The following is a 23,660-nucleotide window of genomic DNA, read 5'->3' on the forward strand; positions in this document are numbered from 1 at the left end:
GGAGCAATTAAGCAAAAAAAGTTGTTATACTGACCTAGGATGCTGAGGAACACAGGCAGGAAGATGAGGCTGTGCAGCGTGCCAAAAGCGATGATCCCCAGGTACATGCGGAAGTAGAACACCTGGAAGATCTGCGACTTGGCAAACGCCAGCACCAGGATCCCGCAGTCTGTCAGCGTGATGCCTGACAGAATCTGAAATGGCACAATTACCAATTGGCAAAGCTGGACCTCTAGAGACACCCACACGGGCGCTTTGAGAGTAAACCCTCGTTACCACAAAGTTGTAAAACTGAGGAAAGCTTTAGCCATAAGGAGAGTTGAGATAAGCGACATTTCAGTGTACATGCCTTGCAAATCTGGAACCTTATATAATCTGTGATCACGCATCTGCTATTTACACTAAACACCCAACGTACTGTATTTATTCGATTATAAGGTGGTCATGATTATAAGGCTAGGGTGCAGTTCGGGGACCCAAGAAAAAAAACTTAAGTATGCACACCAATATAAGGTGACATAGAGTAGCCGACGGATTATTCAGACTCGGCAGGGATTGCCTGAAATGCTGAATTGCTAACTCAGCATAACGCAATATGGTGAACATGAAATAGGTGAGGAAGGGGGCTTCAGCACGAGAAGTGCGAGTTATCTGCAAATTTTGCCTTCAGGTGTGGCTTCACGGCATAGCGATGCATACTGCCACACTGTAAGGAGAAATTTGCAATGCCGTGAAGCCACACCTAAAGACAAAATCCGTGTATAAGACGAGGAGGGGGGGGGGGTGACATTGAGGATAACGATTTTGAGGAAAAAACCTCACCCTATATTCTAATAAATACAATATCATGTTTCGGCGCATGTCAATGCAATTCAACAGCTCGGCAGCAATTGTCTCATGCACACACACTTCTTCAATGTCATCATACTGACTGTGCTTGAAGGCATTCAGTATGTGTGCAGATCACTGCAAATCGCACTGTCGCTCATCATTCATCCCAGGGCTGCCCATGCTGATAAAAGCTTCGAAGGAAGCATTGCGAAGTGAGGGTCAAAATGAACTTATTCAACAGGAAGATAGCATTGCCTGAACGACATCCATGCCTGTGCTATCAAATAAGATCCTTCCTGTTGTCTTGCTGCACATTTCTCCTACATTTCCTCTAGCTCCAATGGAAAAAAAGAAGTGTAGATCAATGTTAATAAAGACATTACTGCAACCATAACTCTCACTGCTTTTTTTTGTGTGTTGCGACAATGTTTATCGTTATTGTGGGTTAAGGTATTGTATGCGGAATTTGCCGGTAAAGACTTCCAAGATAAGGGGGTAAGAAAATACACGGAAACAATGGGAACTAATTTCGCAGAACTGTAAAAACATTCAGAATTGGCCATATTTTGAGACACCGGTTCCAAGTCAATGAGTGTTTACTGTATAGTAGTATACATGCAAGCCTGTCCTAATAAAAGCCTATCAAAAGACTCTTACACTATCTCAAAGTCCACTGTAGGCAGCATGTATGGCAGATCTAAAGACATGTTATGCAACAGTGGAGACCGCAACCGCTCTGTTGCAGAGAAATTAACATAATTTTACTGGGGTCTCCACAAATGGCACACACTTTGGCTTTACTGTGAATGAAACAGGCAAGTAACGATCACAAACATGGTATTACTATGCAAAATGCTGCCTCAGGGCAAAATTGAGTGGAAACCAGTGAGCAGTCTAGCTGCAAGAATCTCCTCTTTAATGCCAATCTAAGTATGTGATCCCACTTGGGACATTTAGTTAGCCCCTTGCCTCGAGAAATTAAAAAGCTTGAGTGAACCGAGAGTATTGTTGCTCATTCTTGAAGCACCTTCAAAATGCAAAGAAAATGAAAGAGAACCCACCAAAATCTTGATTTAACCGAGACTGAGTTTACCCAAGTCAACTTTACATGGCATGTCAGGAGTGCAGTTTACTCATGCAGACTAACACAGCATTCCTTTCTTGCGCCCCTTTAAATTCCGTTTTCTTCCCGAAAATTTTCTCTGGAGGTCCTGCTGCAAAACACCAGGACAGAAAGGGAGAGAGACCAATAGCAGACGACAAGTGAGGTGCCAAGAGTACTGACCGAGCTTCCCATCTTGGTGAGAGCATCCTGGGCTCGCTTGACCCTAGTAGGAGCACCGCTGAAGGCAAACACCCGCACCAGGTGGGAGCAAAACTCGACGGAGATGCCCACGCCCTGCAATCGAGAAGGCAATGGAAGCGATTCCTTGTTAAAAGAATGCACAGATTTCAACACATCATTGCAGACCTTGCGAGCGGCCAATCACGTGGATAAGACTGTGTCTGTGTGTCTTTGGTTAGAAAATGCGCTAGAAACTGGCTCCAGAGCTCGCTTTTGGCTGACATCAATGCTGAATCTTAAACTGTTGCCGACTGCCACACTGGCTCTATGTCAGGGCCACCATGCGTGTGACAGGCAAGACGAGACTCCAGATATGTAAAATTCAATCGTTTTTGTTGGTCCCATCAGGGTCGAATTAATGGAAGTCGACTATACATGTAAACTATAGTATCTTGAATCCTCATGAGGGTGTGCTTGTATGCACAGACTGTCTTTACGATAACAATTCAAGCTGTCCTTTCCCGTTTGCCCAACATAAACCACTGCAATCGCTATTGCTTTTTTTTACATGAACACAGCTTTTGACATGAATAATATCAACGCATATCCAACAGAATGTTGGAACCTAAGTGATCTAAAACTTGTTTGAGTGAGGTATAGCAGCAGTAGCAGATGACACGAGCACAGCCTTCCTCACCTGCAGCTGCTTGGCTGCCTGCATCACAAGGATGAAGCTGGTGCACAAAAAGTACGACACATTCCTAAATACATTTAGGCCTTGATACCCCCTGTGTCACATCCATTCTGGAGTATTGGATAAGAATGGGCTCATACTAAGTGACCTGATTTCGTCTACTAGGCCAGACAGCAGCCAGCAGCTGCGTGCTCGGAGACATACCCAATGGCCCATGTTCACATAACACAGCTGCCAGCACACACCCACTGCCCCAAGTTGTATATATACAGTGTAGGCCGCTTATAATGTAAGTTGCCGGAGTCGTGAATATCTGCACTATAAGCGGTACCGCACTATAACCAAAACAACGATTTTCAAGCCCTGCACGCATGCAAAACATGTAGACCAAGCAGCGCGCATATCCAAGAATCGAAGTGTGCAACTGGGAATTTTGCATCCGTAATTTACGAACGTTGAAAGGTTAATGTCCAAGTACCCACGATCTTCGCATGAAGCACACAAAGTATTAATTAAAAAAAAAAAATTTCTGGCATTGTATAACACTACAGTGAAATCTCGATGATACGAATCTCACGGGGTCACGAAAAATATTCGTATTAGCCGAAATTGGTATCATCGAAACACAATTAAAACTAGCTAAATTAAAGAGTCGGAGGTGAACTCACTCAGGCACGCGCTCGTAAAAAGCATTTACAGTATAGATCACTTATAACGTAACTGTTTATAGTGCAGAACTGGCTACAACGTGGCCTTTTCCGACTCCAGTTTACCCTCCCATAGAACTCCATGTATACGCATACCGCTTACAGTGCAGCCGCGTGAGACGAAATACCGGTTATAATGCAGCGGACAATCTCGCCGACAAGGGCGGTAGCGAGCACGCTTCTCAATGAGGTGCGCCCACCGACGGGAGAGGAGATCAACGAAGGCGATGCGGAGGAGGAGCATGAGACGTGGAGCACGAGTCCAAGGGCAATAAAATCGTCACCGCGCGCCGTATGTGCGAGTGAAAGCGCCTTCACGCACATAGAGAGAACGCTCAGGGGAGAGCAAACGCGACTTCCGTCACGGCCGGGCGCGCCAGTCGAGCCCGGCCCTGCTTTCGTCGCGGCCCTGCTACTCTGCCAACAAATGCGTTCTTGTACTTTGCGCCTGTGCCGGCTGTCGGGGTTGTCACGCGCACCGTATCTTGAAAGCGATCTCCACACGGCTCTGACCTTTGTATGCACTGTGCTTACGCCCCTCAGTTTCCGTTGAAGCGATAGACCGCACGAACCTTCGCTCGCTGCCGCGGCCACGCGCAAAAGCAAGAAAAGCGCCACCGCGTCAAACTCTTCGCGCCCAGTCGCGACCTCCGCGCTGTCCGGCGCCGTATCCGCGCCTCCGCACCAAAAGAGAAAGGGAGAAAGCCCGTGACTGCGCGCTGTTCTCTTTCGCGGCCGTCGGTTGGGCGCCGTTTATTCGTATCAACCGACGCGGATCGAAAATCGATTCGTAACAACCTAGCACGTTGCAAAGTAATGAGGCTCAGCCGGGACCACAAAAAAATTAGTATCATCCGGAAATTCGTATTAGCCGTGATCGTATCATCGAGATTCCACTGTATCATAGTTCTGATGCAAAGTTTCGTTACCGTATTTTAAATGTAGAAGACCATAGCATGTGCACAACACAGGAAGTATGATTAAGAAAAAATGTCGCAGTTTCGCCCAAAAGGCGAAGCATCAATTGCGATAGCAAATTAGTAGAGCTATAAGGAGCATATAGAGATAGTAGTTTCATCGGCTGCATAAACTTGACATATTCGCTCACTAACTGAATAAACAAGCATGGGGGCAACGCACACAAGCAAACATGAATAGACTCGATGACCGCAGACAACCACTGCCAAAACACGGGCGTCGGGAAACGCGGCCGCCGCAGAGAGTGAAGGTTCGTGCGGTCTATCGCTTCAACGGAAACTCAGCGGCGTAAGCACAGCGCATACAAAGCTCAACGCCGTGTGGAGATCACTTTCAAGATACGGTGCACGCAACAACACCGACAGCCGGCACAGGCGCGAACGCATTTGTTGGCAGAGTAGAAGCCCCCCCCCCCCCCCTCCCTCGCTGCCTTCCCGCTTTGCTCCTTTCGTGTGGGAGATAGCATCGCCAGTTTCCCTTGCGCCCGGTTTGCATGATACGCATTTGGTGCCACAGCGTCGCCCTCCCGTCCCCTCCCTCCCGTCCCCTCCCTCCCGTCCCCTCCCTCCCGTCCCCTCCCTCCCGTCCCCTCCCTCCCGTCCCCTCCCTCCCGTCCCCTCCCTCCCGTCCCCTCCCTCCCGTCCCCTCCACGGCCTTACGCGCGATGGCAGTCGCGTTTGCTCTCTGCTACAGTGGCTAGAATAGGCCTGCATCTCTGCTGTGCATTCGCTTGCACATACGGGGCGCGACGACAATTTTATCGCCCTTGGACTCATGCTCCTCCTCCGCATTGCCCTCGTTGATCTCCTCTCCCATCGGTGGGCGCACCTCGTTGAGAAGCGTGCTCGCTACCACCCTTGTCAGCGAGATTTTCCCGCGGAAGCCGCATTAGAAAAGGTATTTCGTCTCACGCGGCTGCACTGTAAGCGGAGCGGTATCTGTATACATGGAGTGCTATGAGAAAATTAACGGGAGTCTTAAAAGACCGTACTATATCCGGTCCTGCACTATAAGCGGTTACGTTATAAGTGGCCTATAATGTATATGTATTCACAAATTAGTATCCTCCAAGGTAATGACTAAGAGCGCTAAACCCCGAGAAAGAAGCAATGAATGCTTCACTTTAGAAGCACCACTTAACAGGAGATATACGAGGGGCAGGGACAAGCACTCACCACCACCAGGTTGACGAGGGACACAGCGTTGAGGGAGATGTCCCACCAGTACATAAGGCCCATCAGGTTGACAATGATCATGACGATGGTGAAGGTGACAACCAGCGCAGACATGAAGTCCAGCCCCAGCAGCACAAAGGTGACAACAAAGATGGCGCCCAGCGAGAATGCCAGGCTCTTGAACGTGTCTGGCCACATGGTCAGGTACTGCTCGTAGAACACGTGCACCAGGCTGCAGCGCGTGGGTGGAGGGTACACACAGGGACAGAAGGAGAGAGGTGTTAATTATCTTGCAGGGATATGTGCACAGAGGAAGACTGCAGTGGCCATTTCGTGACAATGGCTCCCCCTTCAATTATATGATACACACACACTCAAATATCTCATTAGACAGTAGCTGCCTTTATTTGACATTTGTCACCATATGAGTACTTTGAAGAAATGGCTTCATACAACACATACACTACGCTTTCAAAAGAACAATAAATAAGCATTAATTTGAATTTTGGAACAGCACAACCTTTTTAAATTCTTGATCATGATGCCTTTGTGTTGCTTTACATTCTGGGTAGTGTGTATGACCTTTAGAGCAATGACAAATACCCTATGGGTCTTATTTTTATCACATTCTCATTGGTTTATGCATGCCATCAGTATGTGCCTTCAGCGCTGCATGAGATGCACTTGCTATATAAGATTATGGGTCTTATACCACGAGTGCTCTGATTAGTGCAGTGAGCCTATCAATACTTGAACTGCCGTGATACCCAGTGGTTTATCCAACACCTATAATATGCCCTCCGATTGCCAGCAGCAACATTTGATCCGATTATACTACCGACTATGCCTGCCAGTATCGCCGCTACTGCTGGCAATTTGCAGGCTTCGTTTTTTTTTAAGACTCGAAGTTTGCTTCAATAAACAGTTTCCATATTTTATGCTCTTCCTCCCCTGCCTGTCTAGAAATGCCTGTCAATTCTAGAAGATAATTTGAACAGGTGAGCCACAGGGCTCACCTGTTCAAATTATCTTCTAGAAGTGACAGGCATTTGTAGACAGGCAGGGGAGGACAGGCTTCGTGGGCATGTGTTTGTGTGTGGGTGCGTCTGACTCCTTTGTCTTTTGCTGACAATTAGGAAATTGAAGGGGGAGATGCAGCGTGATCTCGGTCATACAAATCATCTTGCCATTTGATCCTTTTTTGTTCCATGCTGTTTTATTTGGCATCAGCTTGCGCTGGAGCACAATCGCGATGCCAAATAAAACAGCATGGAATGAAAAAGGATCAAATGGCAAGATGATTTGTATGACCGAGATCATGCTGCATCTCCCCCTTCAATTTCCTAATTGTCAGCAAAAGACAAAGGGGTCAGACGCACCCACACACAAACACATGCCCACGAAGCGACACGTGCACCTAGATTTAAACGTCATATTTATTGCCGCATCATTGGAGAAGAGTTTTACTCACCTGTATGGGATCACCTTAGACTCAGGCTGGACTTCTTGAACCATGCGTGTCAAGTTGTGGGATATTAGCCGAGCCCACTCTAGGGCCGTGTAGAAATCCTTCGACGTCTTCAGCACAGGGTGATAGGCTGAATAGTAGGCGGCTGAAATGTGAAGAAACATTGCCACATGTTCAAAGAGGCAACTGTAGATGCCTCTAGCAGATGCCTGCCACTGAAAACAAAGCTCTGCCCAGAAGCTGTCTTGGAGACTATGAAGCATAATGTATTACCTCTTTACACCCACATCCAATGCACAGTTTCCCCATAATATAATAACAGATCGCCCAATTTCCCTGCACCCTTGTGCTACACAGTTCTATTAAGGTAAACACTGAAAACTGAAAGCAGTTCAAGGGCATGGCATTATTTTTGACAGGTTGAGGTTCTTTCTATCATCTCAACTGCAGTGGCAGGCATTTTGTGGTCGACATAAACTAGAACACAAATGTTTACAAAAAACAAACCTACTAAACTCCCATACAGGGAACAATGTAACTAGCGAACACGTTAACTCTCCTAACATGTTCTCGAGTTAAACTAACTTGAAAGCTAGCTCTTGAGTTAAACGGACTTGTAGACATCACAGAATCTAAAACATAGTATCAGAACAGAGTTAACAAAACAAAACACCAGAGAACAAAATAGAGTTAACAGAAAACAATTAAAACCAGGTGTAAAAAGAGTGGTTAAAAATCATTGCAGCAGACATTGTTTATTGCCCTAGAAAATGTACTGCGGTTAGTATGCAGAAAGAGGTTACTAGAAAGTGCTGTAAATAAGAACAATATTACCCAGACGGCAGAAATCTTGGAATAAGAGGTGTCATAAGTTCGGGATCTGGCAAGCTAAGCTGGTTTACGGCTTAAACGGGTGCCACAACGCGCACTTTCGATTGCGATCAAATTTGTCGTTCATGATTGCCTTTTTTGAACAAGATGCAGGAAGGATCCAATGGCGGTCGAGAATTCCGATCCGGATTGGGCTCAATTGCAACTGAAAGTGGCCGTGTGACACAGGTATACAGATGACACACAGTGTAGAACACAGGCCATAGTGAAAATGTGACAACACGGCCTGCCTATCTGTCCCACCATTCATTATGACCCTCACCCACGAAATGACTTAATCTGCCATTCTAGAGGAAGCTGTGTTTGTCTACATGGTCAGTCCCACCCTTGTGACTGACTGCTACATTGTATTAATATTTGGTCCCTACCACAGCTGAACGATAACGATAAACCAACCTTTACGCTCCAGCCACCAAATTGAATGGACATCTTTATACCGAGAAAGTGGATGCTGTTACTCAGATCACTGCTCGGAACAAAAAGTGCAGAAAGCGGGAACCAGGTTTCCAAAACCTATTAAATTTTTTCCTCAATAGCACAAACTTCTAAGAGAATTTTAAAAGTGAACATGCAACATCAATAAGTTCAAATTCAACCGATAGAAGCAAGACCACTTACCAGTAATGGTCCCATTTTCATGGTTGATCGAATGTCCGTGCTCGGCACGACCACTAAGCAATTAAAAAAAAAGGAGGAGAAGAAACGAAGTCAGCAATCAAACAAGCTAGCCATTTGAATATTATAAAAATTGTACAGATAGTCAAACTTTAAAAAGTGTTACAGCTTAGGTCTAGTCATTTCTTTTCTTGTCAAGCAGGTCGATAATGAACATCTCTGCAATGCCCGAAAAGTACGAAAAGCCAATCACTAAGGGGCCATCAAAAACCAGTCACCCTTCCTTTTTTTTGCAAAGGGGCTGGTTAATATTTGTTCCCGTAAATAAAGCAACAATAACATTTAGACCATAACAATCATTTACTATAATTGACCCACACACTGACAAACGTTCCTTTAAAGTTGCAGCAGCATAGATGCAACTTGAATACCTACGTGTGCAGATGAGTGTGTCTCAAACACTAGCGTGCTAAAAATGTGCACAGATAACACCTTCGGTTGCAAAAATCAATGAATTGTGATCCTTGTTTCAGTTACTTTTAGTTGGTCATGTATGTTTGCACCAGTTGTACTATAGAAATGACTCACGCTGAAGAGCACTTAGGGCTAGGCACGTCGTTCAGGAACCAGGAAAGGCGGTGCCTAAATTGTTCCCCTGCAAAAGGTTCAGATCTCGGCACGCTACAGGATTGGCACGTTCCGTTTCCTAGAAGCAAGAAGCAAAATAAGGCTCAATAAAAGCTGAAAAAAGCTGGATTCTCACTTTGTGCCCTGCAGAATTTATAAATTTCAGAAATTTCAAAAAAAAAGTGACAAGGTGGCTTAAATGAGTTAATATCGTGAAAAAACAAGTTGTCAAACTATCGTCAGTCACCATGAAGACTCAAACTGACAAACTTTCTGAAACTGCCTCATACATAGCTAAAGTACTGAAACTATTCACTTAGCATGCTACAAATGAAACAAAAATGGGCCTTACCAGTGCCGTAGTCGGAGTAGCAAAAATCGTGATTTTTGATGGTTTCAAAGCAGCAATCCGAGGACCGCATGTAAAGGATGTACTGGTCCAGCCAGTATGACCGCAGTCTCGTCACATACGTCCTGGAAGAGTAGAGAGAAAGAAAGACACCAGGTTGTCAGAGCAAAGCATCAACAAAAAAGAGCTCTTAAGTTGGTGCATATTGCATCGAGCGCTGACTTGCCAACAGTCAGTGTACATGGGTCAGTATGCGCCACACATTAACCATTCCTATTTTAGCTAGCTCTGGTGATTATCGGGTGTTATCTTGTTGCCTACATTTGTAGAAGCAGCGCTGTAAAAGACCTTATGTTTATGACCCCCTCCACGACTGTAACCTGGAAGACTGCTTCACCTGTTGCTTAGAAAAGTCAGCTGCTTGAGCTTAGCTCCGACGGAGTCCTGGTCGCAGACTTGTTCATTGATGCACAGCCTGGCCTGTTTCTTGACGTCCGAGTAGTCGTAGCCCTCGGTGACCATGAAGTACACGGGAGGCCCAACTTTAAGATACTTCTTGAGATAGTCGAAGTATTGCTGCAGGTAGGAATCCTGAAACAATGCGATGAAACACAGGAACTTTGACTTGGCAAGTGCTCCAGCCATGCAAAGGTTGTCGAGGTCTAAAGTGCACTTGGTAACAAAGGAAACAATACAGGTGAGTGCAAACACACTAAATGGGTCCTCATTGCTCCTTTTATATGACAATACCAATTTGGCGAAACGCATACAAAGAATACAGTTGTGCGTCTCTACAACGAACACCTCTACAATGAAATGACTTCTATATTGAAAGAATAATTCTGTCCCGGTTCTACTGTGAGCTGTGCAGTGTGCGACCTTTACAACGAAGTGACCTATATAACGAATTATTTCATTTATAAAGGTGTTCGACTTTAATTCCTTCACGACTGTTTCTTGACGTCCGAGTGACTCACCACGCATGGTTATTGAGTGGATGTTTGCCTATGCTTACATTAAAGTCATTTATATGTGCAGTACTGTGAATGGAAGTGCTTTTGAATGATCAGATTTGCCGATGCCGCATTTCAAAGCCAGAGAGGAAGTCTTCCACAGGTTTTTTTTTTTTTTTAATTAAATTATGGGGTTTTACGTGCCAAAACCAGTTCTGATTATGAGGCACGCCGTAGTGGGGGACTCCGGAAATTTAGACCACCTGGGGTTCTTTAACGTGCACCTAAATCTAAGTACACGGGTGTTTTCGCATTTAGTCTTCCAATGCGAAAACACCCGTGTACTTAGATTTAGGTGCACGTTAACCACAGGTTAGTACCAAGAAGCGTACCAAGAAGGGCACAGTCAGTCTGCACCATTTTTTTTCGTAGCTGCTAACTACGACACTAACTTCCCCCATCGCGTGTGCAATGTGGGCAAGCTAAATATCGGGATATGTGAGGGTAATTGGGGGAAAACACACGTCACGGGATGCAAGAGAGTCAAAACGTCCCTGAAAGATTTCAAGCAGAAAAACAAGTGCGCCTGTGCCTTGCCAATTAAGACTCCCGGTGATTCTAAATTACAATTCACTTGAACAAGTCTCAGTTTTGCAAAATGTTGCATATATTATTTATACCTTTGAGAGCTTTTTATATGAAAACCATTTGGATGTCCTGAATTGCACCAGTAAAAAAAGTTGACACTGGCAGACATGTCTCAGGAGAGAAAAAGAAAAAAATGCGTGGATCTCACGTACCGTTGAAAATAGTGCCAACTAATTGGCACCAAGTCACACCCTCCACTCATCCCCTTGCAACGTCATCCACCTTGCCCTTCCATTACACATCTCCACCCAACTTCCTCCTATCCCATCACCTGTCTCCTCGCCACCAGCACCCTGCTCTTCAAAGTCCAACCACCACAACCACGACCAACACCCGCCCCTGACCACAGTACCGACACCGAAACCCGATCGATTTCACAGAGGAAGCTTTGCTTTAAAAAATTAAGCTCCAAGATGGTCGATTTCGGCACCACTGAAGTGCAAAACCAAGGTGACTAAGATGATGCGACAGGAGCTGACTTGGCTTGCTGTCATCGTTCTGGCACATATTTGGGAAGATGAAGAGCGAGGGGTTGCTGTAGCGTCAAGCCAGGCCGGTGAATGAGAGCACATTCTGATGCTTATGGCTCGATAGTCGAGCTACTAGCAATTCACGCTGCAGCGGCAGTGACTGTGACGCGGGATGATGGATGGCAATGATGATGAGGCTGCAATGACCATACAAAATTCCTGCCCAACAATGTTTACCTGAGGCATAGCAAGCTCCTGGTCAAGGCCAATCTCAATCTTGCCTATGACAGCAATGGAGGAGCACAGCCATCCAATAAAGGCCACCATCTGAGGAACGATGCATTGACACAATAAGCATTGGCACGAGCAATCCCGATCAAGAGTCGCACAAAGTGGGTCCAAAGTACTTAAGTGTATACTGTTGCAAGTGAAATACAGGAGGAATATCCATTTCATAATCTTTTGCCCAACAATAGTAATTATAATACTAAATGAAACAAGTAACAATGACAGCAACAACAAATAATAGCAGTAACACCATTTCACAGCATAGTATTCTTACTTTCGAAGTGAAAAACAGCACTGCAAGATGAAAAAAAAAGGGACTGACAGGAAGTAGATAACAGAGACGCTGACTAACAACGTTGTCTTTATTGCAACAAGGCACTATATAAAATGAGCACAGCCTCCCCCTGCAAGCATACATCCGTAGTCAATAATAAAGAATATGAACATGAAGGTTAAACATGGCAGAAAAAAGAAGACTTATCCAAAAAAGTTTTTAAAACATGGTATCTCCCCTCAAAGGGTATCTAGGGGGCACCTTCAAAGAATACCATTTCGTTTTTGTTTAAAGCAATTGAAGGCATGCTAACACATGCAGCGCCACCTTTGTGAATTACGTAAGCTTCGGGCAATAGGCATGCATATACTTTTAAGTATAATCCGATGACCGTGCAAGCGCGAAAGTCTGGTGTGCAGCCACACTCGCCCAACTGCCAACTAGCCCTATGTCACTTACTGCTATAGTATCCTTAACTTTTCAAAGATAACCACTACAGAATTAAAGCTCTCTGGTACCAAATTCCTAAGGAATAAATAATACAGAATGAAGTTTTTGGAAACGGAAGGTACAAGTGGTACAAGAAAGAAAAAAAGATTTTATCGCAGCCAATGCATCCACCCTCGAATAGAAACATGCAGTGGATACTTCCTTTGCCGACCACCACACCATTCACCTAAATTACAGGCAGACAGGTGAAGCGACAAGTTATTTTTTTTCACGCATTTCGTGCTATGAAAGCTTTTGCAGTTAACAGTATATGCGAGAGCCTGTGTGATGGAAAATTTATATTATAGCAGTTATCTATATGCAGCACACACACACATGCTTGCATGCACATGCACACTAACGCTCATGTACACACACACACACACACACACACACACACACACACACAAAGGCACAAAAATTGCAGATTATTTCAGCACTTACCACAACAACTCGTACAGAGTCGCTGAGCAGGAAAGGTGCATAGACTGTCTTGAAGAACTTGTAAAGCAGACTAGTGTTTTCAGAGGGCTTGCTCTTCTTTGATGCCTTTATACAGAAGCAGAGATCTAGGCGGTTGCTCTGTGAAACAAAGAGTGGAGAAACGAAAACAGTCCTATTAGCAACACACAAGAATAACGGCTAAAAACTTTAGAATCCCATAGGCACCAACATTAGGTTCTAAGCAATAGTGCCAGAAAAAATGTTGGCCACTGTTTTTAATGAATCGCAGAGCAGAGGGATACCCTCAAAAAATACCCTCAGATGTCTTCATGACATCATAAGCTATGGATAATCAGTTTTGGACAATGGGCACTACCACAGTGAAAGCAGTGGCATCAATATAGGCGCTTCTCTATTAGCTTGCAGAGCAATGTTAAGGCAATACAATTGTGCGATATGAAATGCATCCATGCAAATCTTTGCAGCCTTAAAGGTAATAAATAAAATGCAGATGAACAGGAACAACACAACATATGCGTAATTTTGAGTGCTGCTCCTTCCATTCGAAGCAGCTTTTCTTTTTATTCGTTATAATAAAGTAGTAAACGTAAGGCAAGAAGGCACAAGCTTTAGCACTTGTCAATGTATATGTGTATTTTGCCATCTCTATGCATTACACAGTAAAATCATAATGTTCGCAAGTTTGCAGCTTAACATGGCAGCATAAAGAGCAGCAAATTGTCGTGCTTTATACAAGCAATCAGTGTAAAGACTAAGAAGCCTTGGAACTATTGGCGAAAATACTTAAATCATCTGTTCACGCACTACTTTGAAGCTAGCGCGTCACAGTTCTCGGGGCAACAAAGTAGCAAGCCACCAGAGAGAAGAGAGGAGGTGAAAAAGCCTGGCTTGAATGCTCACCTCTTGACGAAGTGTGTCCATAGTAAACAAGGCAAGGAAGCAGGTCATTTGCAAAAAGAAATTGATAAGCAGCGCGACACCAGCATAGAGTGCAAAGATCCGCACTGCGGGAGTTTCTGTCAAGGCACCTGCGAAAGACAATACAAAACACTGTCAGCCGTCTTATAAACGCGGAGAAGCCACACATTTATCGCACATGTATTGCTTCCTTTTCTTGCAAGACAAGAAACCAGATATGCCTGATCCATGTGCTCAGCTATCCGACATTGTCTGCACAGCAATCAAGTACTTCAATGCGTGGTATAACACAGAACATCTAGAGGAGATTCACAGTTTCCCTTGTCGCTGTGTTTGTACACAGTATCTGCACTGCTCCCTATTGTATTGAACAAGACTGCAATCCGACTTGGAGACACATAAAATTCCTGTCATCCAGCCCCATCATTCAGTAAGAGAAGATACACAGCGAGATGAGAAGTAGAGCAGCAAAGAGAAAAGAATCGGGCGCACCGATGAAGAAGCAGGCCGACATGGAGACGCTGGACAGCATCATGCTGGGTGCCACCTCTCCAACCAGACGGCCAACTTGCTCCACCGTTGTCTCTCCTTCGCGACGTTCATCACGCTGCAACAGCCAGGAGAAAACAAAAGGGTTACTGACGGGTCTCCACAGGTGATACACGAAAGCCATCACAAGTCAGTGAAATTTAACAGCTGCCTAAGCAATAACCTAATAACCAAACGATGGGCAGGTACTTAGAATTGCAGCAACAAAGCTGAAGCCGGCAGTGGCATGTATTTCGCACGACCCCCAGCCAACGCAGCAGTCGGAATACAAATCGCATGAACGCGTCAGCAGCAAATGGACCACGCTTCACCGACCTCATATAACAGGGGAGACACGCCAACAGAGAAATCAGGAGCAAGTTTCTATAGCAGCTGGTTGTGCGGTTCTCTGCTTGCCTGTTTACAGCAAGCAACGCCCCTTTGCACACTAAAATGAAAGATAATGCGGCGGTGCACACATTGAAATAAAGCACTGCAACGTTTACACCGCTATTTTTTTAAGATTCCGAAATGATTGGCTTTGTCAAAAAAGCGTGCTGCACAATGTTTACGCGTTTGGCCCGGCAACATGCTTTGGTTACGTGTTTTGGTGGGAGACGACTGCTACTGTCACCTGCCTTTGCAAATAGACATGAAATGAGGTAGGACCAGACAATTTCGGAAGGCCCACCTGAAACTGCTGCACCAGGATGAAGATGTTGTCAACACCGACAGCAAGCACGAGGAAGGGAATCACTTCGACAATGATGAGCGTTGCAGCAACGTTGAAAAAGCTGAAGATGCCAAGTGCGGCCACCACCGAGAGCAGCACGATGAGCACACCCACCAGGCCGAGGGAAATCTTTGAGTCAATCTGCAAGAGTGACGAAACGGTGCAAACATATGCTCAATCTGGGATGGGAAAAAAAATAAAAAAATCTAGACTCGCAAGAAATGTTTCTGCAAAGGACAAACAAAATTATGTCATTAAGCTCCTGAATCTAGACTGAAGAAGGTCCCTTTATCTTGGAAGCAAACACAACGAAGACACCATAACTAAGGTTCTTTTTTGGGAAACGTCCCCTAAGGTTGCAAGTTTCAAAATATCAATATAAGCACATTTCATGCATTGTTTTGCATGCAAGAAGGGTAAAAAGAAAATGTACAATATTAACTTCCCCTTATGCCATGGCACATACATCCTCCTCTTGCACATTCACATTACACACTCTTACCCATTCTCCACTTAAGAGGAAGCTTTAGTTAAGGGTCTCCCATCTAAATACACGGTAATGGAAAAATAATTTTCTCGGTCACCACTGCACCAAATTGACGAGTTCTGTTGCATTTAAAAGAAAAAGTTAAAATCTAGTGACTGCTGGTAGCAAATTTTTTATTTAGGCTGTCATATTTTTAATAAATATTGCTGAAAATCGCGAATTTTCCGAAAATGGAACTATCAAGCTTGCAACTCTAACTCGGTAATAAAAACAATATCAGAATTGTGTAAATTGCATTAATAGCACTTCCAAATAGGACAAATTTGATGTATTATACATGGCTCTCAAATACACCACTAATGTCGGAATAGCCCTTTGCAAGACTTTCGCAAACACTAAGAATATCGTGCAAGATAAAAGTTAATATATCAAGCTCGTCTCCTTTGAATGTTCTGATGGATGCAATTTACTGCGACAGCTGTTCTTAGTGGAGAGTTACGGACTTGTGAAATTCGCGCTTCTATTTTTTCAAGCTTACCAACTTTCGGCAATTTTTGCAAAGGTATTCAGGCCATAAATCAAAATTCCGCTTGCAACAGTCACTAGAACATGTTTTTTCTCTAAAATGCCACAAATATCATTAAAATCAGCCCAGAGGTTACCTCAGAAAAGCATTTCTGCATTTTGCATGTATTTGAATATGCGGCGGCGGAGTTAGGGCCGAGCTAAAGCTTCCTCTTAAAGGAAACAATATTTCACCATTAATTACAACTGATGTATGACAAGAAAGATGGCCCACAAACTCACATTTTTGCATACATGTCAACCTAATACATCATATATAAGCCTTCTTCTTGCGATAGGGTTTATTACATAGCATTACATTGGCTTCAACATCAGTTGTTGCAGTTGTATGGGCTCATAAAAATACGACCAGTTCGATACAGGGCATAAATACATATAAACATTTTAAAGCATTGAACAACATAAAAGCACATAGCAGTGTCCCATGGCCACTTTCGAAGCCCGATTCGGATTGAAATTCTCAACTGCGATTGGCTCTCTCCTACAGCTTGTGCAGAGGAGCCAATCACAGCAGAGAAATGCGATTTGGATCGAACTTGATCATGATCAAAAGTGGGCCGTGTGACATACATATTACATTCGGTTTACTGTCAAAAATATTATCCTACTTAAATATCTTCGTTGCCTGGAAGAGCACAAAATTTTCCACGTTGTCCCCTAGGACTCTGAGTAACCAAAGCTGCAACCTTCCAGATTCGCGCAGAAGTGCCGGTCAACAACGGGCCTGCACTCACCACAATATGCCAAAAAAAGTGCACTCAAGTAAACGATTTAGGGGGTCTTACCAAAAGTCTACTGCAACTGTTGATGTCACCCAGTGCAATTGCGATGTACGCAAACATGATGATATAGCTGATCCCAACTGTGACGACGTCCGAATGACTGCCCCTTTCTAGTTCATCTTCGATGGATCGCTGAAGAAGCAACACAGAAGCAGCTTGTAAGACGCAGCAAATAGTTTTGGGACAAATGTGTATCTTGTAGTAGCATGCAGTAAGAGAAATGAGGGCATGTTTGAATTTGTGCTGTGCGCTCATCTTCTTGCACTGATTTGAAAGATGCGAAAAACTAATACAAAACAAAGCACAATAAGCCAGTATCCAAAGTCACCTGATAAGTGGTACTGTAGAGGTAGTGACATGTTAATTTCTAATGTTTTTTTGGTAACTGCTTCTCACCGTATAACTACTGTTACAAAGTTATCACTCGGCCCAAGATGCCCAATAGTGTTAAATTTTTAACAAGTGCTTTTGGCAGTTCTATTCTTGACCATCTCTACAACATGACAAAAGGAATTCCATTTCACAGGCCAAACAAACTGACTTCACCACACGAGAGAGCATGTGCACAGCTCATGCCAGCACAGCAGAACCTCTTCGATCTCCAAGGGGACTCGAAATTTATTCAAATGAGGCAGAGTTCGAACTAAGACAGCCCCTTTAAATACAGTGCCCGATCAAGATCAATCGTGCAGTACAGCTCGCAAAATTAAAGACGTCACTGGGCACACACTGAAAGTCTTATCTCTCCTCCATTATTGTGTGACGACATGTGCCGGAAGAAGCCTAGGTTCCGTATAATGTCCAAGTGCGATAAGATCGCGCCTCGCACATCGTTTGCTATGGGCAAGAGGGAAAACGCACAAAGGTGAGCAGAGAAGGAGGGTGGCTTGATGCACACCGTCCTCCCGCGTGCTTAGTGTTGGGTACGACGTGATCTGGTGCGCGTAGATGAGCGTGCAGTTACGCGATCAAGCACGCGCTAGAAGTGTGTGTTGGGGTGGTGGAAGAAGGGAGGGGGGGAACGCATACACATTCGCACTAGGGGCTGTTTCCTGCTCCTTTTAAAATGGATGGGAAAGGAGGGCGTGCAACGCTTGGCTTGCTCTCGTTCGGTCTCGGCGTCCTGTATATCTATCCTTGTCACTTTTTAACTTCCGCGACATTCGGTCTTTAGCAACGCATCGAACCTTTCACCTTTTACTTGTGTTTGTCCGAAAGCTGTCCGTGGGAGCGAGAAATTTTGTTCAAGATAACCGTTGCGACATTTTTGTAGTTTGACTTTTTAGAAGACTTCTCTATTCAAATACATAGGACTTTGTCGGGACCAAAAGAGCAGTTCGAATTAAGATTTCAAATTGGCGAGATTTCCCTGTACCATGATTCAGGTTGCTTTATTGTTGCCTAACCGCTAAACTTCAGTGCTACCACACAACCTCAAATAGTGTACATAAACTCATTTTCCCTGCTGTTTTTGAGGTTATAAAAATTATCCTTCATGCTATATTTATGGTTGTGTTACATATGTGCGAAGAACTGTCTTTTGGCCTGTTAGGACTAAGGGCAACGTATATGTCTTTTTCTTTACCTCAGCCATGAAGGCAACAGTCATCAGTTCCGAGTCATTGTAGCGCTTCATAAGCTTGATGAACCTGAAAAACCAAGCAGCTCATTATCCAAGGCAAGCACAACTCGCACAAATGAAAACACTGCCAAGTAAAATAAAATAAATGAGATTTGTGTCAGTTGGCTACACACAAAACACACAGGCATTTCGCAACATTACAGGTGCAGGCAGTACTCACTCCTTCTCCCAGGCAAGCGCTGGGTACTTCTTCACGTCGTCGTTGTAGTTGGTCACAGGGATGGTGATCACCAAAGCAGTGGCCAGATGGAAGTCGGTGCCATTGAATCCACCCAACACCAGAGAGATGTCGTCGATTGGTCCACCGTATTTTGCAAAGCAGCCCACGTTTGCAACATTTCTGCGTTGGCACGAGAGAAGAGCACAAGAGTGAGACAAAAGAAGCACACTTTAGAAGCCAGCAAGTAGAAGCACATTCCGAACATCTCAAATGATGAGATCAATTAAACAAAGTACCAGATGTGAAGAGAATGTGGACTATAGCTACGAGGACTGCAGAATGTACGTTGACTATAGACAAGGAGAGCAATGCAGCTTGATGATCATGAAACGGGAAAAATAAAACTCAAGTCTTAGATGCAACAAATGTTTTTGACTATTTTCAAAGCTAAAACAAAATAATGAGCTAAAGCGATAAATATAATGGCTGCTATAAGTGGCAAGCAAACGAAACATATTCCCAGTGTGTGCATTGGATGGCTTCGTCAGTCTTTGGCAAGTCTTATCTATGCTGCCCAAAATTTGGACTCTCAATTCCATCTGAAATGCATTTCATGCTGTTACTGTTCATAACATGTACACCGTGGCACTCATTTCAATGGTGATAAAAATATCGTTATTGAACAGCATACATTGGATCCTCAAAAGTTTGGTGAAACTGCACCAAAAAGGCACTAAATATACATTCCACATGGTCACAACTTCACACTTAAAAGATGTGAACTATGTAATGTGTCAGATATAGTGTAGTTATCAAGTTTCACATATCTTGAAAGAAAAAAAAAATTCCAGAAAAAGAAAAGAAGGCATGCTCCTTCCAACACTGAAGCGCTTCATGTAGCCATAGTAGCCATTTGAACTTACGGCTTCCTCCTCACCCAATAGAAAATCTTTGGCACAGATTCTGCTAATACAACATTTAAAATCCACCTGATTCTGCTAAACAATTCTGTTAATGTGCTAACGTCCATATGAAGACTGCCACATAAAATCTGCCCAAAAAATTCATCTAAAAGAGCATATTTGCCACTAAACAAGCCAAGAATTCGCTAGATCTAGCGAACTATAGCAGGAAATCTGCTAAAATGGCCACACTGTTTGCTAGGCATTCAGGGTTAACTTTCACCGAATATAGTACGTACTTGCTGCAGTTGTCGAAGTGGTGAAGGTAGGAGAACGGATCTATGCCATCTGTCATGTTCAGCTTGTGAATGCTGTCTTGGAAGTAAGCGAACACACTCTGCACCGAACAGTTCCTGTTCAGCGGTGCCAGTGGAGATATACAGACATCATAGATGGTCACGTTCTTCAGATCCTCCGGCCTGTATTTCTCCTCCTCGCCCTCGTGCAGAAGCATACCGTCGGGGGTCAGCTTTCCGATCACCGACTCGACAGCCAACTGCAGCTTCAGAGCCTGTAATGCACGACATGCAAAAAGTCGAAAGACGCTCTCAAAACTTTCACACTACTAGTCAACTTGAGGTAGGATTTCACCAACTTGCAACACGGCTGGTCTGAAACTTTGCCAGGCAGCAACCACACAAAGCCAAGAAAAGCATACTGAAAAATTGACTTTTCTTTAACTGAGACATGAAAATAAAGAAAATGGAAATGAAAAGTGGACAAAACAACTTGCCGCAGATGGGAGCTGAACCTATTACACATGCGATGCTTTAACATTGGTCATGGTGTAATGGGTGCGAGAGACCACACAAGGGAAAGGGAAAGACAACGACACCACTGTCTGTCCCTTTCTCTTGTGCGCTCAGTTTGGCGCCCACTACAGCCCCACTTTAACATCGAGCTAGCGCTTTTCTGGGTCACAAATCACAAACGCATAGGATTTACGCGAAAGAAATGTGACTGAAGCATTACCCCAGGAACCCCTCCCCCCAAGTTTGTGGGTTGTCAGGAACTACTACCCAAAGTATGAGCCAAAAATGTGTGGTCAGGAGTTGCACCTGCCGCCCACACACTGTTCTGCCTACCTCTCAAACACATCTCTCTCCCTTCTGCTCTCTTTCTCTTTTTATCCCTCTATTCTTTCCCCCAGTACAGGGTAGCCAACCAGAACTACCTCTGGTTAACCTCCCTGCCTTTCTATGCATGCTTTCTCTCCCTCTCTCAAACATTTACTATAGCATGAGCTGCGTAAATGGAACAGCTGCATCACTCAAATGCTAACTTACTGATACAGACAAATAATCATTTATTAGATGTAGCTTACTATACATGAATCTTACCCTGTATCTTCACTGAAACACTAGCAACACTTTTGTTGAGCTTATGGAAACACCCCTTAGTCATCATTTTGAAAGAAGAAATATGACCATGGAGCAGCACCTCCATCATGAAGTTCTTTTCAAAGGCCGGCCCGTATGTTGTGTTTTTCTCATTCTTCTCCACAACAAAGAAGTCTTGGGCTTTTGGACGCAGGATGATTTGCTCCACACGGTAGAAAGGACTGCAAAAGAAATCCATGTATGTGTTCACATGTCGATCAACACACTAGCATACATCCATCCATCCATATGTCATCCATACGTCAATCAATATACTATCAACAATACCCCTATACGTCCCTGGTTGTCAGACGGTGGAAAATGGCTACACTGCAACAACACCCGAGCCACTCCAGGCACATCCAGATGATGCGAGCCATGAACCAAACACACCGTAATCTGCACATCTACGTGCTCTGAACACTACACCATCTTGTACATATGAAAGCAAGAACCATTTGCTTTTGGTTCGTACATGCAAACAACAGAAATTACAAGCCTAAGCTTCGCATGCCTTTTATAGCTTGGCGAGTGCTTCATTTGATTACCTTGCTATGTGACACATGAATGAAGTAACGTACTAATGTTTTGCCTGTCGTTCTGCCAATTGTTTTACTAGCCCAGCTTGACATTCACACCAGCCACACTGTGAAATTTAAAATTAACAAAAATCCCATGGACACCAAATGGAGGAAGAGGGAAGGGGGGGGGGGGGGTAGCAAGCATTTTTTTTCAAAAGTTTACTTCAAGCACACACCTTTTACGGGACACATCTGCACTTTATTACCGATGATTTAGCTTTACACATAGCACGGAAGCAGCAGCAAATTAGGAACAGCAGAGACCGACAACCAATACAGTTATTTAGATCACAGTGACATTTTCATCGAACTTGCTATTACCAATTTTACCTGCTTCAGGGACTTAACTTCCTTCAAGCAAGTACCCCTCTGGTGTCTTTTCACCATCAAAAGACAGCCAAGGGAATGGTCAGAGACCGAAAGCGTTAACGTTTTCACAAACAGAACTTATTTTTCATAAACCTGATAACACATCTGTAAATCTTTAGAACAGGTCTGTGCGCCTGACATCATGAAATGATGTCAAATAATGGATTGAATTGAATTGAGTTTGTAGACTTCATGGGAAATTCGGGACAGCTGGCAGGTATGAGACATTAAACTCTGTTCCATCCTAATATGCCGTCACTAATAAGTATAGATTCACATGTTGAACCAAATTGCTTATTGAATCCACAGACATGGCTCACTGGCACCGAACTGTGCCACAAGCAGTTAGTGCGTGGCACAGTTGCTCATGCCACGCTTTGATTCGGCCAAAGCCAACTTGCAATCCATCTGCGGAACAACTCGAGCGATTTGGTTCATTGCCTGGATCCACACAGGAGAACAAAGAACCACTCAGAACGAAGAACTGGGCACGGGTTACCGCTAGCGAAAGACGTCTCACCCAAAGTGGCTGTTGAAGTAGTTCATGTGCTTGCGGGCCAGACTACTGTGGGACACCCAGAGGTCAACCGGGTTGGTAGTCACAGTGAACTTGAGAAGACCCAACGAAAGGAGCACGCTGACCGCCAGGGCGGCGACCAGCACCAGGAAGGGGTTGCGCGCCACGAAGAGGCCCCAGCGGTGGAAGCCCGCCTGCAGCAGCTGCTCCATCATCGCCCCGAATGAGGAGAGCGTCCGCACGTGGGGTTCCTCGCCAGTGCCGCCAGCGACCACCTTGGACACTGCAGCATCACCGTTGGCCACGCCGTTGCCAAGCCCGTTAACGACTCCATTGATGATGCCGCCATCCGCGGCATCGCCGGAAAGCGGCGAAGGGCGCAGGGCGATGGGTGAGCCCGGAGGAGAGTTGCTCGGGGAGTAGGGAAAGCTTTGACCACTCACTGCAAGCGATTAATGAAGGTGGCACCACCACCACCAGTCAGTGAAAACTGCCGGGCCTGGATGGGAGGTGGCAGGGTAGACAGCCGAACCCCGTTATAACGAAAAGGCATCCAACACAAAAATACCTTTGTTAGCAACAGCAGTGCTAACGAAAACAATCTGGGCCTGCTGGTTACATACTTGGGTGGAGGAAAATGGCGCTTTTGAACGGGACAAGAGGAGACAATATACAAGAGAACTGACTATCAACCGTAATGTTTATTCGTATATGTGGTCATCACCAAATGCACGAGATACGGACACACTTGCACATCGCGTTCGAGATACGACAACTCTTTCTCGAGCAAAGAAATGTGATGTGCAAACG

General features: G+C 44.6%; 1 protein-coding gene across 20 annotated transcripts in view; it reads right to left on the bottom strand.

The window, feature by feature from the left end:
- Positions 1–23,660, bottom strand: part of LOC119450564 (NPC intracellular cholesterol transporter 1-like) — a 168,376-nt gene that overhangs the window by 21,506 nt on the left and 123,210 nt on the right. For 8 of the 20 annotated variants that reach the window (XM_049665981.1, XM_049665979.1, XM_049665967.1 and 5 more), the window contains 19 exons: positions 22,854–23,292; positions 21,445–21,565; positions 20,244–20,515; positions 19,043–19,222; positions 18,826–18,889; positions 17,244–17,372; positions 15,345–15,527; positions 14,618–14,732; positions 14,108–14,235; positions 13,187–13,324; positions 11,929–12,018; positions 10,018–10,211; positions 9,624–9,745; positions 9,233–9,350; positions 8,648–8,700; positions 7,142–7,283; positions 5,671–5,902; positions 2,117–2,230; positions 35–194 (listed from right to left, as the gene is read on the bottom strand). In XM_049665981.1, the coding sequence (XP_049521938.1) occupies positions 35–194; positions 2,117–2,230; positions 5,671–5,902; positions 7,142–7,283; positions 8,648–8,700; positions 9,233–9,350; positions 9,624–9,745; positions 10,018–10,211; positions 11,929–12,018; positions 13,187–13,324; positions 14,108–14,235; positions 14,618–14,732; positions 15,345–15,527; positions 17,244–17,372; positions 18,826–18,889; positions 19,043–19,222; positions 20,244–20,515; positions 21,445–21,565; positions 22,854–23,292 (2,994 nt within the window). The remainder of the gene's footprint in view (positions 1–34; positions 195–2,116; positions 2,231–5,670; positions 5,903–7,141; positions 7,284–8,647; positions 8,701–9,232; positions 9,351–9,623; positions 9,746–10,017; positions 10,212–11,928; positions 12,019–13,186; positions 13,325–14,107; positions 14,236–14,617; positions 14,733–15,344; positions 15,528–17,243; positions 17,373–18,825; positions 18,890–19,042; positions 19,223–20,243; positions 20,516–21,444; positions 21,566–22,853; positions 23,293–23,660) is intronic. The other 12 variants (XM_049665980.1, XM_049665977.1, XM_037714062.2 and 9 more) reach the window with 10 other exon arrangements.

Source organism: Dermacentor silvarum, chromosome 4, assembly GCF_013339745.2.
Source record: "Dermacentor silvarum isolate Dsil-2018 chromosome 4, BIME_Dsil_1.4, whole genome shotgun sequence".
Classification (NCBI taxonomy): domain Eukaryota; kingdom Metazoa; phylum Arthropoda; class Arachnida; order Ixodida; family Ixodidae; genus Dermacentor; species Dermacentor silvarum.